At 36.7% G+C, this 12,886-nt stretch overlaps 1 protein-coding gene and 1 non-coding gene across 2 annotated transcripts; both read left to right on the forward strand.

The window, feature by feature from the left end:
- The first annotated feature begins 7,733 nt into the window (after positions 1 to 7,733).
- Positions 7,734 to 10,807, forward strand: LOC112715048 (rRNA 2'-O-methyltransferase fibrillarin 2). Its single transcript, XM_025766787.3, has 7 exons — positions 7,734 to 7,940; positions 8,049 to 8,344; positions 8,567 to 8,662; positions 8,771 to 8,848; positions 8,943 to 9,119; positions 10,063 to 10,131; positions 10,437 to 10,807. The coding sequence occupies exons 1-7, from the start codon at positions 7,925 to 7,927 to the stop codon at positions 10,611 to 10,613; spliced, it is 909 nt and encodes a 302-aa protein (XP_025622572.1). The 5' UTR covers positions 7,734 to 7,924; the 3' UTR covers positions 10,614 to 10,807.
- On the forward strand, positions 9,698 to 9,770 carry LOC112719073 (small nucleolar RNA snoR60). Its single transcript, XR_003161391.1, has one exon. It is a non-coding gene; the product is annotated as a small nucleolar RNA snoR60 (small nucleolar RNA).
- Positions 10,808 to 12,886: the final 2,079 nt, after the last annotated feature.

Below are 12,886 nucleotides of genomic sequence, written 5' to 3' on the forward strand. Positions count from 1 at the left end.
AGATTTTCTAAGGAAGATTGTCTACTGTGGAAGAAGGTTGTGTGCTCATGCAATAATTTAAATCCTGAACAGTTATTGTCCACTCAAGCATTACCAGCAAAAAGGAGTTCGTGGAGAGATATATGTCACTTGCAAATAAAAGAGCAACATGTCAGACAAAAGATGATTGACGGACTTGTTATGGAAGTAGGGGATAATAGATCAACCAAATTATGGGAGGATACATGGCTATAGTCAGAAAAGTTGAAAGACTCCTTTCCGAGACTCTTCTTGATTTCAAATAATAAATGATCTGTTATTGGGGAGTGCGTGTTTTGGAATGGGATAAAGTGAGTGTGAAACTTCCAATGGAGGAGGGAACTCCGTCAATGGGAGACTGACAGTTTGAATCAACTGCTTGATATTTTGCATGCTGTGAGATTGATAGCAGGTGTACAAGATAGAGTAGTCTGAAGATTTGACAAGGAAGGCGTTTATACTACTAACTCATTTGTGCAGGCGTTGCAGGTAGAGACTTTAACAGAAGACATCCTTAGCTACTCACAAATGAAATATGGAAAGGACTAATGCCTCCTCGAGTTGAGCTATTTACTTGGTTTGTGCTAATAGGTCGAGTTAATACAAATGATCGTCTGAGTAGATTGTGCATCATTGACTAGAGTAACAATATTTGTGTTATGTGTAACAAGAAAGTTGAATCAGTTCAACATTTGTTTGTTACGTGTGAGTTTGCTTGGCAGGTGTGGTGTGCATGGCTTAATCATGTGGATCGGATTTGGAGCATCCCAAGCTCCATAAAAGAGCACTTTGAGAGTTGAAGGACGATGCCTTTGAGAAAAGACATGCAAAAAAAATGGCTAGTGGGCTTCTTCTCAGTTATATGGAATATCTGGCTATGTAGAAATGATTTTATTTTTTCAGAACAAGACAACATATGTGGAGGAGTGTGTTGCTAGGTCATTTTGTTGCTCTAGGAAGTGGTGTGAAAGCTGACTCATGTTGTCGATGGCTATGCCGGAGATGATGTAGGAGTTGCATGGCTATAATTCTGTCCTTGTACGCTCCACCGAGTGTGTTGAGCTTGTTTTCTCTTTCAAAAAAAAATCTCAAAATGAGAAGAACCAATTTTCTCTCTCTCAACTTTCACTCTTCTTCTCTCTCTTTTGATTTGTCAAACTATTAACATCACAGCTTGAATAGCTTAGGATATGAGATTTTTTTCACACTCATGTAGTTTCTCGTGTATTTTCTGTCACTGGAACTTAATGTCGTTAGTAATGTGGCTCAAGTCTTGTCATGCTGGACATATTAAAATGATGTTGTACACATTTTGGCACTAAAGAAGGCACTAAACGACGTCATTTGAGGGTTTGAACAATATTAAAAAGGGAGGTATAATGTTATAAATCACTAACGGCGTTGAGCTCTGATGACAAAAAATATAAAAATATAAGAGGGACTATATAGGTGCACTTTTTTAAATCTGAAGGAGCAAATTGTAGCAATTGAAAGTCATAATCAAATCAGTGTAACTTACCAATCTTAGGAACCAAAGTGAGATTTAACTTACTAATAACTGCACCCAAAGAATATATATATATATATATATATATATATATATATATATATAATTTATTAAGATCTTGTTATCTTTGTATTAATAGAAAATGACTATTATAGGGGATGATATCCTAAATAGTAATAACAATGGAAAAAAAAAGAAAAGAAAAAGGAAGATGATTAAAGATAAAAATGAAAATGAATAAAATAAATAGAAGACTAATAAAAATGACCAAACAAGACAAGAGAAGAGAAAAGGAAGAAAAGAAAGAGAAAAATAAAAGATTATATCAAGAGACTTGAAGAAGAGATTTTGATGGTTTTTTAATTTATGCAATAAAGACCGTGACAGTGCCTTAAAAGTCATCAGTCTAGAATTCGTCGCGATAAAGATTATATATGCACTTTTTACAAGTCTAGAATTCATCGCGATAAAGATTATATATGCACTTTTTACAAGAGTGGAAGAAGGTTTTCAAGCACACTTAAAGAGTATTACATCAACTATGGCTATAGAAAACATCATTAAAATGAAATAAAAGATTTTTTTAATTATTACATTTAAGTAGTTTTATATTATGTGTAGTAGGTTTAAGGGGTTGTTTGGATTTATGAAAAATGAGAAAAATGATGAGAAAAAAAGAAAAAGAGTGAAAAAAATGAATTTTTTTGTTGTTTGAATGAAGAGTGAAAATTGGATGGAAAGAAAAAATATGATGTAGGTTTTATAATTTTTTTTTCTCCATAGATGAGATGAAAATAGAAGAAAAATGAAAAAAAAAATTGTGAAATTACAAATTTATCCTTTGATTAATAAAAAAACAAAATACTTAAGGATATTTAATGTAATTTTACACCATTATAATTTTTTCTTCTCACTTTTTTTTCATTCAAATATTTTTTTATTTTTTTTTATTTTCTTTTCCTCCAAACAACACACAAATAACTCCAGTTTTTCTTCTATTTTATTTTTTCTCATTTTCTTTCCTTTTATTTTCTTTCTTTTCATTTTCTTTCCTATATCCAAACAAATTGTAAGTGCTTCCCAAACTTTTAGTCTTTACATAAAGATGTAAACAGAGTCTACCATCAAAAATATTTTTAATATTGTGTTTTGAGTCATTTTTTATAATATATTTAGTATTTTTTATTATATTTTGAATCTCTAGTTTAAAGTTATTAATTCAACATTGATTAAAGCATAGTTGAACAAAGCTTGTGATCTCTTACACTAAACAAATTAAATAATTTTAAAAAGATATTTCATGCTAAAAGAAGTTATTCACATGCCTATTAAAAATCCAACTAAAGTTTAAAAGTGAAGGATAAATAGGTCCCTGACCTTTTTCTTCGCGGACATTTTAGTTCCCAAGGATTGGAAAATACATTTATATTCCTGACCTTTTTCAAACGCGGACAAATTTACTCCTCCGTTGAAGTGACTCCGTTGAACCCGACGAAAAAGTCTAACGTGGCTCTCGTGGCGCTGACCTGGCCGTTACGGAGCACACGTGGCATGTAACTTTTCAAAATAGGACATATTAGTCCTCTTAGACCAAAACGTGTAGCTTTTTAAAACAGGACATATTAGTCCTCCCACACCAAAATGACGCCGTTTCACCTAGACTCCCAATCTTTCAAATTTATGAGCCGTAATCCTTCAAATGTACAGAAACGGTGGAGTGTGTGAAGTGAGTCACTACCCTCAGCCACCTCCAACTCCTTCCTCAGCCTCTAACTAGATCTTCAACCTAAGGCTCCAGCGAGACGCCGCCATGGTCCACGCCCTGACCTCCATTGCTGCAGCTACCAACCAGACCCATGCCAGGCCCCGTTCTCCCAGATCGGGTCCGAGTTTCAGCAGCTCAGTTATCTCGGGTCTAGCTTAAGGAAGTGGCGAGTACTTCACGCGCCTCGGGGTTGGAACCCCAGCCAGGTACGTGTACATGGTGCTTGACACCGAAAACGACGTTGTTTGGCGCCCCTCTCTATCGCACCTTGACTCTCTGGATGCAACTGGAACAAGGTCTGCTAGTATCAGGTCTCTTACGGCGATGATTCCTTCACATTCGGCGATTTTTGCATCGAAACACTCACGTTTCGAAGGAAAAGGGTTGCGCGCGTGGCACTCGGGTGTGGTCACGACAACGAGAGTTTATTCATCGGTGCCACTGGCCTTTTGGGCTTGGGTTGGGGAAAGTTATCATTTTCGGCTCAAACCGGACGCCAGTTCAACCAGAAATTCTGATTGCTCCTTTAGAAGTGTGAAGTTTCAACCATAATTCTATGTTTCATTTCAAAGTTTCATATTTTTGGTATAGCTTCTGCAACTGTTGATTAAGTTCAACTTAGCTTCTTTTTTTACTTTGTTTTAAGGTGGTTAAACATTTAGTTCAAATTTTTTGAAATAGTTCTGGTAGCTTTTGATGTTTGTTTTTGCCAATTGGTGAAGCTTGATATTGGTCAAATTCTGCTTTGAGTGGTTGAACTGTATTAGTCTTTGACATTTGATAATTTGTTGAGGAAGCAACTGTATTGGTCTTCTCGAATCAGATTCTTCCTTTGTGGGGTTAGTTAGAAATTGTTAATAGAGATTAGTAACTGAGTTGTGATTGGCTGATTGGTTATAGTTTTGTTGGTGTATAAAAGATCTATTGTATCAAATTGTATTCACCTTTTATTGTTCTCTCAATATATAATCTTCTCTAGTTTTGTCTCAATTCTCAAAATTCTGTGATGGCCACCATGGTTCTCACCTTTTATTGTCTCAATTCTCAAAATTCTATGCTAAAGTCTGGTTGGTTTGATATCGCATTTGACCTTATGAAAACACAACTTTATGCTTTTATGAAGAGGACTAATATATCCTGTTTTGAAAAATTACATGCCACGTGTGCTCCTGTAACGGCTAAATCAGTGCCACGGGAGCCACGTCAGACTTTTTCGTCAGGTCCAATGGAATCACTTTAACGGAAGGGTAAATTTGTCCGATTTTGGAAAGGTCAGGGACATGAATATATTTTCCAATCCTTGGGGTCTAAAATGTCCGCGGAAAAAAAAGTCAAGGACCTATTTGTCCTTTACTCAAAATTTAAATAATAAAATTATAACAGATTCGATATTTAATATTTAAGTGGGCTTTGTGATCCGTTGGATTTTTTGGATCCACAAAATAGTTCCCGATCGCGGAGCCCTTAACTAAGCACTCGTTGGTCTTAGGTTCGGTTTAGTAAAATTTTTCGAGAAGGCGTTTCAACTTTTCAAATGCATGAATACTTCGTTTTATGTTTGGTAAATTAAAAATTTTATATGCTTATACTTGCGATTTTTAAAAGTTAGAGGTACTTTTGAAAGTACCTAACAGAGAATTTTTTAAAGTTGGCTTGTATTTATCAAAATTAAAAAATCTAATATAACCACGTACATTAATTAATATTCAAATTTAATTCTTATATTAATGTCTATTATAGTATTTTTAAATTTTAAAAGTTAAAATTATTTTTAATTTAATTTATCAAATATAGATACTATAATTTTTAAAAAATTATCTTTTAAAAGTAAACTTTAATAAACTACTTTTAAAAAATAAAAATTTCTGTATTCTGAAGCCTTGATATTAATTCAATTATATATCCTCTAGATACAAAAAAGAATGGAAAAAATTATTTTATCATCTTATCTATGGTTAAGTACGACTTTAGTCCATAAGGTATATGTTGAAATTTTTTTTTCGTCCCAAACCTTTTTTTGCATATAAAATCATCTCTAACGTTTAATTTGATTTTAAAATCGTCCTTATTTTAGGGACCAAAATTGTGCAGAGGTGGCAGCGGAAGCAAAAGCACAGGTAGATCGTGAACAACTTCTTCTTCTCCTTTTCCCCCTTCTTCTTCTTCTTCTTCCCTTCTCTTTTTGCAGGAACTAGGGGTGTGCATGTGTCGGTGAAACCAGGTTTGATGTGATGCAGACCCGACCTGAAATATATACTGAGCCTATTTATTAGACCCGAATCCGGCCCTAGACCCGATGAAACCTATACACTTTCGGACCACGATTATACCGGGTGAAAATCGGGTCATTAACATTACGTTACCTTGATACCTTCTTATAAGCTAGCATGTGAAAATATCCAAATTACCAAGGCTCCAACTATTATTTGACATGGTAAAATTCACTTAGAAAAATATAACAAGAACCAACTCTTCTCTAAAATTAAAGCATAACCATAATCAATACTAATATTGTATAATAACACCAAATATTTAAATCAATACAAATAACACAATATTATGCATTAGTCTAAAATCTTATGTATTTTAAACATAAAACATTAACTTATAATCTTATAATAACTAATAACACAAAATATTAAGGTTTACAATACTTAAATTCCACATAAGAATAGCCATCATCCATCACTAATAACACAAAATATTAATTGTGTATGATAACCGGGCCACCGGACCAACTTCGGGTGACCTGAGCCATGGTGCGGACCCGACCCGAAATAATGACCGGGTCTATTTTTGAGACCCTCACTCGACCCTAGATCCGATGAAATCACACCAAATTAGTCCCTAAAGTGCTCGGGGCCGCGCCGGGCCGGGCCATGCACACCCCTAGCAGGAACAAAAATATTTTCTTTCTCTTATTTTTTTATTTTATAAATTTTTTGTTATGGACAATTTAGTCCAAAATTTTAATATTTAAGTAAAAAAAAAAACAATTTTAAAACTTGGTTTTAAACTTTAGAAACGATTTTGTATACAAAAAATATTAAAAACGTAAAAAATTTTCGACTTATACCTTAAAAAACAAAATCGTATTTAACCTTATATCTACTTTATCTATATATAATTAATATTTTATATATAATTATTATTTATTTTTTTAAATTGACATTTTTTTACAGAAATATAATATGATTTGACAACAAAATCACAAAATGTTAAGAAAATTTAGATTACCAAACCAATCATTAGACTCACAGAGATGGATTATGTTCACATTTCTGATTCGGATCTTAGGATCTTGGACCTTTGGTTATCTAGATAGTGGAACCTTGAGAATATCTATTCTCCTCTGAATCAGTCTCTGCAGAGCAACATTAACTCTTACAATCCAGATGTTCAAGCTGGTTCAGAGGTCAGTTGGTGTTGGACTGGTGCGGCTTCAAAGGTTTATGATGCTCATAGTGGTTATTTGTGGTTCAGTAAGAAGATGTTTAGTTGGGAGGATAGGGGTAATTGGCTTTGGCTTTGGCGTCAACATGTTCTGGAAAAGCACAAATTTTTGGCTTGGCTATGTCTTCGGGAGGCTCTTCCTACTGCTGCATTTCGTTTTAGGAGGGGCATTTCGCACACGAATAGCTGTCCACGATGTTTCTCAGGTCAGGAATCGGTATTACATTGTCTTCGAGATTGTCCAAAAGCCCAACTTGTTTGACAAGCTTTAGGGATCTCCGATCAACCAGTGAATTTGATGAGTTGGTTCTTACATAATAGCAATAGCGCCCCTTTAGATTCTTTTCTGGTCTCTGGTGGATTTGGCGTTCAAGGAATAACGAGATCTTTCATCCTCACGAGCATTGGACCACAGACAAGGTGTTTGATATGGCTTTATCCTTAGAAAAGGAGCTCCGAAATATTTTTGAGTTGCAACAACTGTCTATCCCCTCAACCATTAGTGGCTCTTGGATTCCCCCCTCAGTGGGTACCTTTAAGATTAATTATGATGCTAGCTATCCTGGCAGTGGTGCTCGAGTTGGTTTTGTTTGTGTTAGCAGATATTGGAAGGGAAAGTGGCAACGAGGTTGTCTGTGAACAATTGAAAGTCGTAGTATTTTGCAAGGAGAGTTGTTTGCTATTTGGAGAGGCTTTCTTTTAGCATGGGACTCGGGATAAAAAGACATTATATGTGAGACAGATTGTGTGGAGGCTTTACTATTGTCAATAATTTACAAGATTGATCTAGGTTTATTGATCATTTGGTGTTAAAAATCCGAGATATCATGTCTTGGAAATGGCGTGCTGATCTTCGGTTGATCTTGAAAGATGCAAATATAGTAGCAGACATCATGGCAAAGACTGCAATAAGGACTCTTTCTCCCCAAGTGGAGCTTCCGTTGCCTTGAAAAGAATTTAAAGATAGTATTCAGCGAGACTACCTTTCTTAAGCATTTTCTTATTTTTCTCTCTCTTAGTTTTTGGTTCTTTCTTTTTAAGTCACCAAAAAAATCATTAGACTCGCACGGTCAAAAACCCTAAACCCTAAAAGTTTAGCTATAAATCCTTCATTACCACACTTCATTTTTCTTCATTCCAATCCATATTCATTCAAACCCATCTACAATCGAAGCTTCAAGATGGCTCCTCCTCGAGGTTATTGCAAAATCGTGTTTCCGTTTCGTAATTCAATCTCTACTACTGTCAGCTTGATTCTACTGGTTCTTCATAATGTTTGATAAGTTTGAAATTTCATTTCCGCAGGTCGTGGTGGTGCTGGTGGAGGGTTCAGGGGTGGCAGGGGTGACAGAGGCAGAGGAAGAGGTGGTGGTGGTGGAAGAGGTACGCCATTCAAAGCTCGAGGTGGCGGCAGCAGAGGTGGTGGTGGTCGTGGAGGAGGTAGGGGTGGCCGTGGAGGAATGAAGGGAGGCAGCAAGGTTGTGGTTGAGCCTCACAGACATGAAGGTATTTTCATTGCAAAGGGTAAAGAAGATGCTCTTGTTACTAAGAATTTGGTTCCTGGTGAAGCTGTTTATAATGAAAAAAGGATCACTGTGCAGGTTATTTTCTTCTTCATCTTGGACCATTTTTTTTCCTTTTTGGTGTGTAAATAATTTGTTGATTTTTATAATATGCTGCATTATGTAATGAAATGCTTGACAGCTGTTGGTTTTAGCATCTGTTATCTTGTTCATGCCTTGCAAAAGGAAAGAAAAAATTAGATTAGTGTACTTAACTTAACATCTGTTATGTTACACATGAACTATTATTACATTCTTCAGAAGGAGGATGGCACAAAAGATGAGTACAGGATTTGGAACCCTTTCCGTTCCAAGTTGGCTGCTGCCATTCTTGGTGGGGTTGACAACATATGGATTGTAAGTAGTTTCAAGTGTCTTAATAACATGTGTTGTGTCTTAGCGTTTGCTTTGAATCCTGTATATTGACTTGCGTATTCCTATCGGCTTCGCTTGTGTTCTATAAAGAAACCTGGAGCTCGAGTCCTGTACCTAGGAGCTGCTTCTGGAACAACTGTGTCACATGTGTCGGATGTTGTTGGTCCGGTATGTACTAATTCAAACTTCTATAATCATTTCAAGTCATTTTATGGTTTTCAAGAGCTGCTAAGAATTTGTTGTTTGTGATTGATGTATGCAGAATGGAGTCGTCTATGCTGTGGAGTTCTCTCATCGTAGCGGGCGTGACTTGGTCAACATGGCGAAGAAACGCACCAATGTTATACCCATTATTGAAGATGCTAGACATCCAGCTAAGTACAGAATGTTGGTTGGCATGGTAGATGTGATATTTTCTGATGTTGCGCAGCCTGATCAGGTGTGGTTTAAGCTTCTTGGCAATTCGATTGTGAAAGATATATCGGTTAAATATTGAAGTTTTCGAGGATGGTTCCACCCTCCTTGTGACTGTTAAGCCAATATATGCTAATTTCACATAAGTGATGTATAACCTATTCATTTTTTATCTTCTTTTCTTCATCGTCTTTTTATGGCTGTCAAACTTCAGGTAAGTATCTCTTTGCTCCAATTCTGTATGTTGTATATGTTTAACATGCTCCACAGTTTTTGCATGTCCTCTTTTTAAACATTTTCATTGATGCAATTATTCTGATTTGTCTGTCGAATGATGTTTTTAGTACGATCTTTATTCTATTCTTGTCTTATCTAGAAGTTAGTGGGTTTAATAACTTTCCTCCTGTTGTCACTCTTAGTGATAACCTCCTGCATAGGGCAAAATTTTTTTCTTTCAAATTTTTTTATATGTTTATGCAATGTACCTTCCATTTAAAAGTTCTCTTAAAAGCTTCCTGTTTTCAGTAATTGATGGATGTTAATAGTTCTCAAATACAAAGTATTTTTTCACTTAAACAATTTCCTCTTCTCTATGTTACATCTGTGCACATGAGGATATATACTCGGATTCCCCTTCAGGACATCTTGGATGATGCAGGTTCGAGATTCTGATGCACGACTTTTTTTTTTTTTCTATCCCACTGTTTTGTCTCTAGAACAGTAAACTTGTTTTTGCAGTATGTAGTTCCTTGATAGGTTGGTTTTTCTTTCCATGTTCCCGTCTTCTCTGAGCATGTAGTATGCATATTCAGCCATGTTATCTTTATTTGTGGACTTGTAATCTAACCGGATAATAGTTCTATGAGAATATTGTTTCCTTACGCTACCAACAGCCTGGACTATTATAACTTAGATTATGAATCAAATTTTTTCCCCTAAAACTTTATGCTATATTGGTGACCTTGCAGGCAAGGATTTTAGCATTGAATGCCTCATATTATCTCAGAGCAGGGGGTCATTTTGTTATTTCAATCAAGGTTTGTTCTGAAATTAGTCTTACGTTTGTTTATTTGTGTTAGATTCTTGTTATGATAAGAAGCCTCTCATGTGGAGAACATCCATAATTCACATATATTCTTAATAGAAATTTGTCCTTTCGTAATATTATTTATGAATGAATCATATAGATTGTTAAAGTTGCTCAGCAACGGCTGAAAACCTTATCCTAATGGGTGCAGTTTGACTATGTGGATCAAACAAGTCCTTAATGTACTGGATTGTTGACTTGGAAAAAAGGGGTAGTGATTAGTGATTAATAATCTAATGTTTTTGTATGCGACAGGCCAACTGCATAGATTCCACAGTACCAGCGGAGTCGGTGTTTGCAAGCGAAGTCAATAAACTGAAGGCGGAGCAGTTTAAGCCTTTTGAGCAAGTCACCCTTGAACCATTCGAGCGGGACCATGCCTGTGTTGTTGGTGGATACAGAATGCCTAAGAAGAAAAAAGATGCCGAGTAAATTTGTTTTTTTTTTAATATTCAGTATCTTGAGATGTTAGTGATAATATTGTGATAAAGAAATCTTGAGATTTTTATACCTACATCTTGTTCTGGTAGTCTCTATCCGATAGAAGCTTTTCAAAAGAATGTGTAATGTAAATTTGTAATTTCATGGTTGGGTTTCTTCTGTGTTATCAAATGATTATTTTGTTACCCTTTCCCTTGGTTGAAGCAATTTCTCTTAATGTTTCAATTAAGCTTCTTTTAAAGGGAGAAAAGGCAATTCTCTGCGTTACTGATGCGTTATATGAATAGCGTATTCAGCCCTTTTGGTTGCCGAAAGTGATGATTGAACACATGCTTGCGAGTGCCATTTTTCTCCATATGGTTCTTGCATTCAGTTGCTCTCATATCATCATCATATGTATGAATTATATCTGGTTGAATTTTATCTTTTCTTTTCATATAGAAACGGGAAGTTCTTAATCTACGAATATACATGTCAACTGTTCTATTATATATTTTCTTTAGTATTAACCAAGCATTAAGTAACAGCCATTTGGATCATAATTTTAGTAACAGTTTGTAACTTATCCCCTCTTAGAAGGGATTAACTTTACAAAACATTGACCTATTGAGATATGATTACAATTCCACACCATATGAAGTGGGAAGAACAGAGTCCTTTTCTTATGCCTTTTGTTCTTGGGAGATGTTACATTTTAATATTTTATATCATCTCTTTTTGGATGCCTAGCTGTTTGTTCCACCTACAAATTGTATTTATGATTTTATCACAAGGTAAACATTAGATAATTAATAAGTAAATTACAATGCACAGGTTGAATAGGATGAAACATTCGGGGAAAAGAAAAACTTTGTTGTAATAGCTCTTATACATAACTAGGTGTTCATACCCTGGCCCAATACAAAGGTCCAGGTCCAACTAAAAGGCCTAATCCAAAGGATTAGAGCCCAGCTAAGTACCGGCCTTCACATAAGAAGTCGGTATCAACCACGACTTGGTCAGAAGAGGTCGGATGCGAGATTAGCTGGCAGATAAGCACTCATTCAAATGAGTAACCGCCCCTAAAATCTCTCTAACCGCCTCATAAAGCCATATCTTAACCTCCTCAAGATAATAGGGACGGTTACCACCCTAAAGATATGGCACTACACCAACGGTGGTTATTGGCTCGCCTCCATAAATACCCTGACACTCCTTCAGGTATCTCTAAGTCCAATACTCTCTAAGACCTGCTTACACCCTTGCTAACTTAGGCATCGGAGTGTCTTTGCAGGTACCACCCCCCATTCTCACGCGAGCACAAGTCGGACGGAGCCTCCCGAGTCGCGGACCTATCCGGAGTCCTCCTCCATCACACACTTGGGCCGCCTAACGCCATCCGCGTTATTAATCTCCGGTTACCTACCGTAACATTGGCGCCGTTGCCGGGGACTCGAGAGATCACTCAAACGATGGCGGATAGATCCCACGAAGAAGGCCATGTGGATACAGATTCTGAACAAGAGAATCTAGACATGGGCAATGGCAATGAAGACAATGATCAACACAGAGAGGGCACCTCTGGAGTAAAGAATCCGAAGGTAAATTCCTCAGATGGGCGTGAATCAGAAAAAGGCGCACCACCTCACATAACTGAACTGATGGGATTGGTTCATAGCCGCCTGGAGCAATTGGAACAAGAGCGGGAGAGGCAAAAGGAAACCGAAAGGTACCTCAAAGAGGAGATGGAACGGCGAAAAGAGTTGGAAAGAAAACTCTTGCAGCTAGAATCCTCCCTCAAGAACTCCCGCGATGAAGGGGAAGATCGACTCCCGGGCGGAGAAGATCCCTTCAGCGAGGACATAATGAGGGCAAAAGTTCCAGGGAACTTCAAAAGCCCTGATATGGACCTCTATGATGGAACTACAGATCCCAAGCACCATCTCAGCAACTTTAAAAGTCGGATGCATCTAGCCGATGCCTCCGACGCTACGAGATGCAAGGCTTTCCCGACCACTTTATCAAAAGCAGCAATGAAGTGGTTCGATAGCCTCCCCCCAAGATCCATCACTAGTTTTGAAGACCTCTCAAGGAAATTCTTGATGAAGTTCTCAATCCAAAAAGACAAGGTTAAACATGCCCCAAGCCTCCTGGGAATAAAACAGGAGGTCGGAGAGTCTTTACGAGCCTATATGGAAAGGTTCAATAAGGCATGTTTAGAGATCCAAGACCTGCCCACAGAGGCAGTAATAATGGGGTTAGTCAATGGACTTAGAGAATGCCCC

Source organism: Arachis hypogaea, chromosome 10, assembly GCF_003086295.3.
Source record: "Arachis hypogaea cultivar Tifrunner chromosome 10, arahy.Tifrunner.gnm2.J5K5, whole genome shotgun sequence".
NCBI classification, from domain to species: domain Eukaryota; kingdom Viridiplantae; phylum Streptophyta; class Magnoliopsida; order Fabales; family Fabaceae; genus Arachis; species Arachis hypogaea.

Bases quoted from the DNA above. Each gene is read 5' to 3' on its own strand.
- LOC112715048 (XM_025766787.3), top strand. The intron at 9,120-10,062 runs GTGTGGTTTAAG...GTGACCTTGCAG, and splicing joins ATGTTGCGCAGCCTGATCAG to GCAAGGATTTTAGCATTGAA. The intron at 10,132-10,436 runs GTTTGTTCTGAA...TGTATGCGACAG, and splicing joins ATTTTGTTATTTCAATCAAG to GCCAACTGCATAGATTCCAC.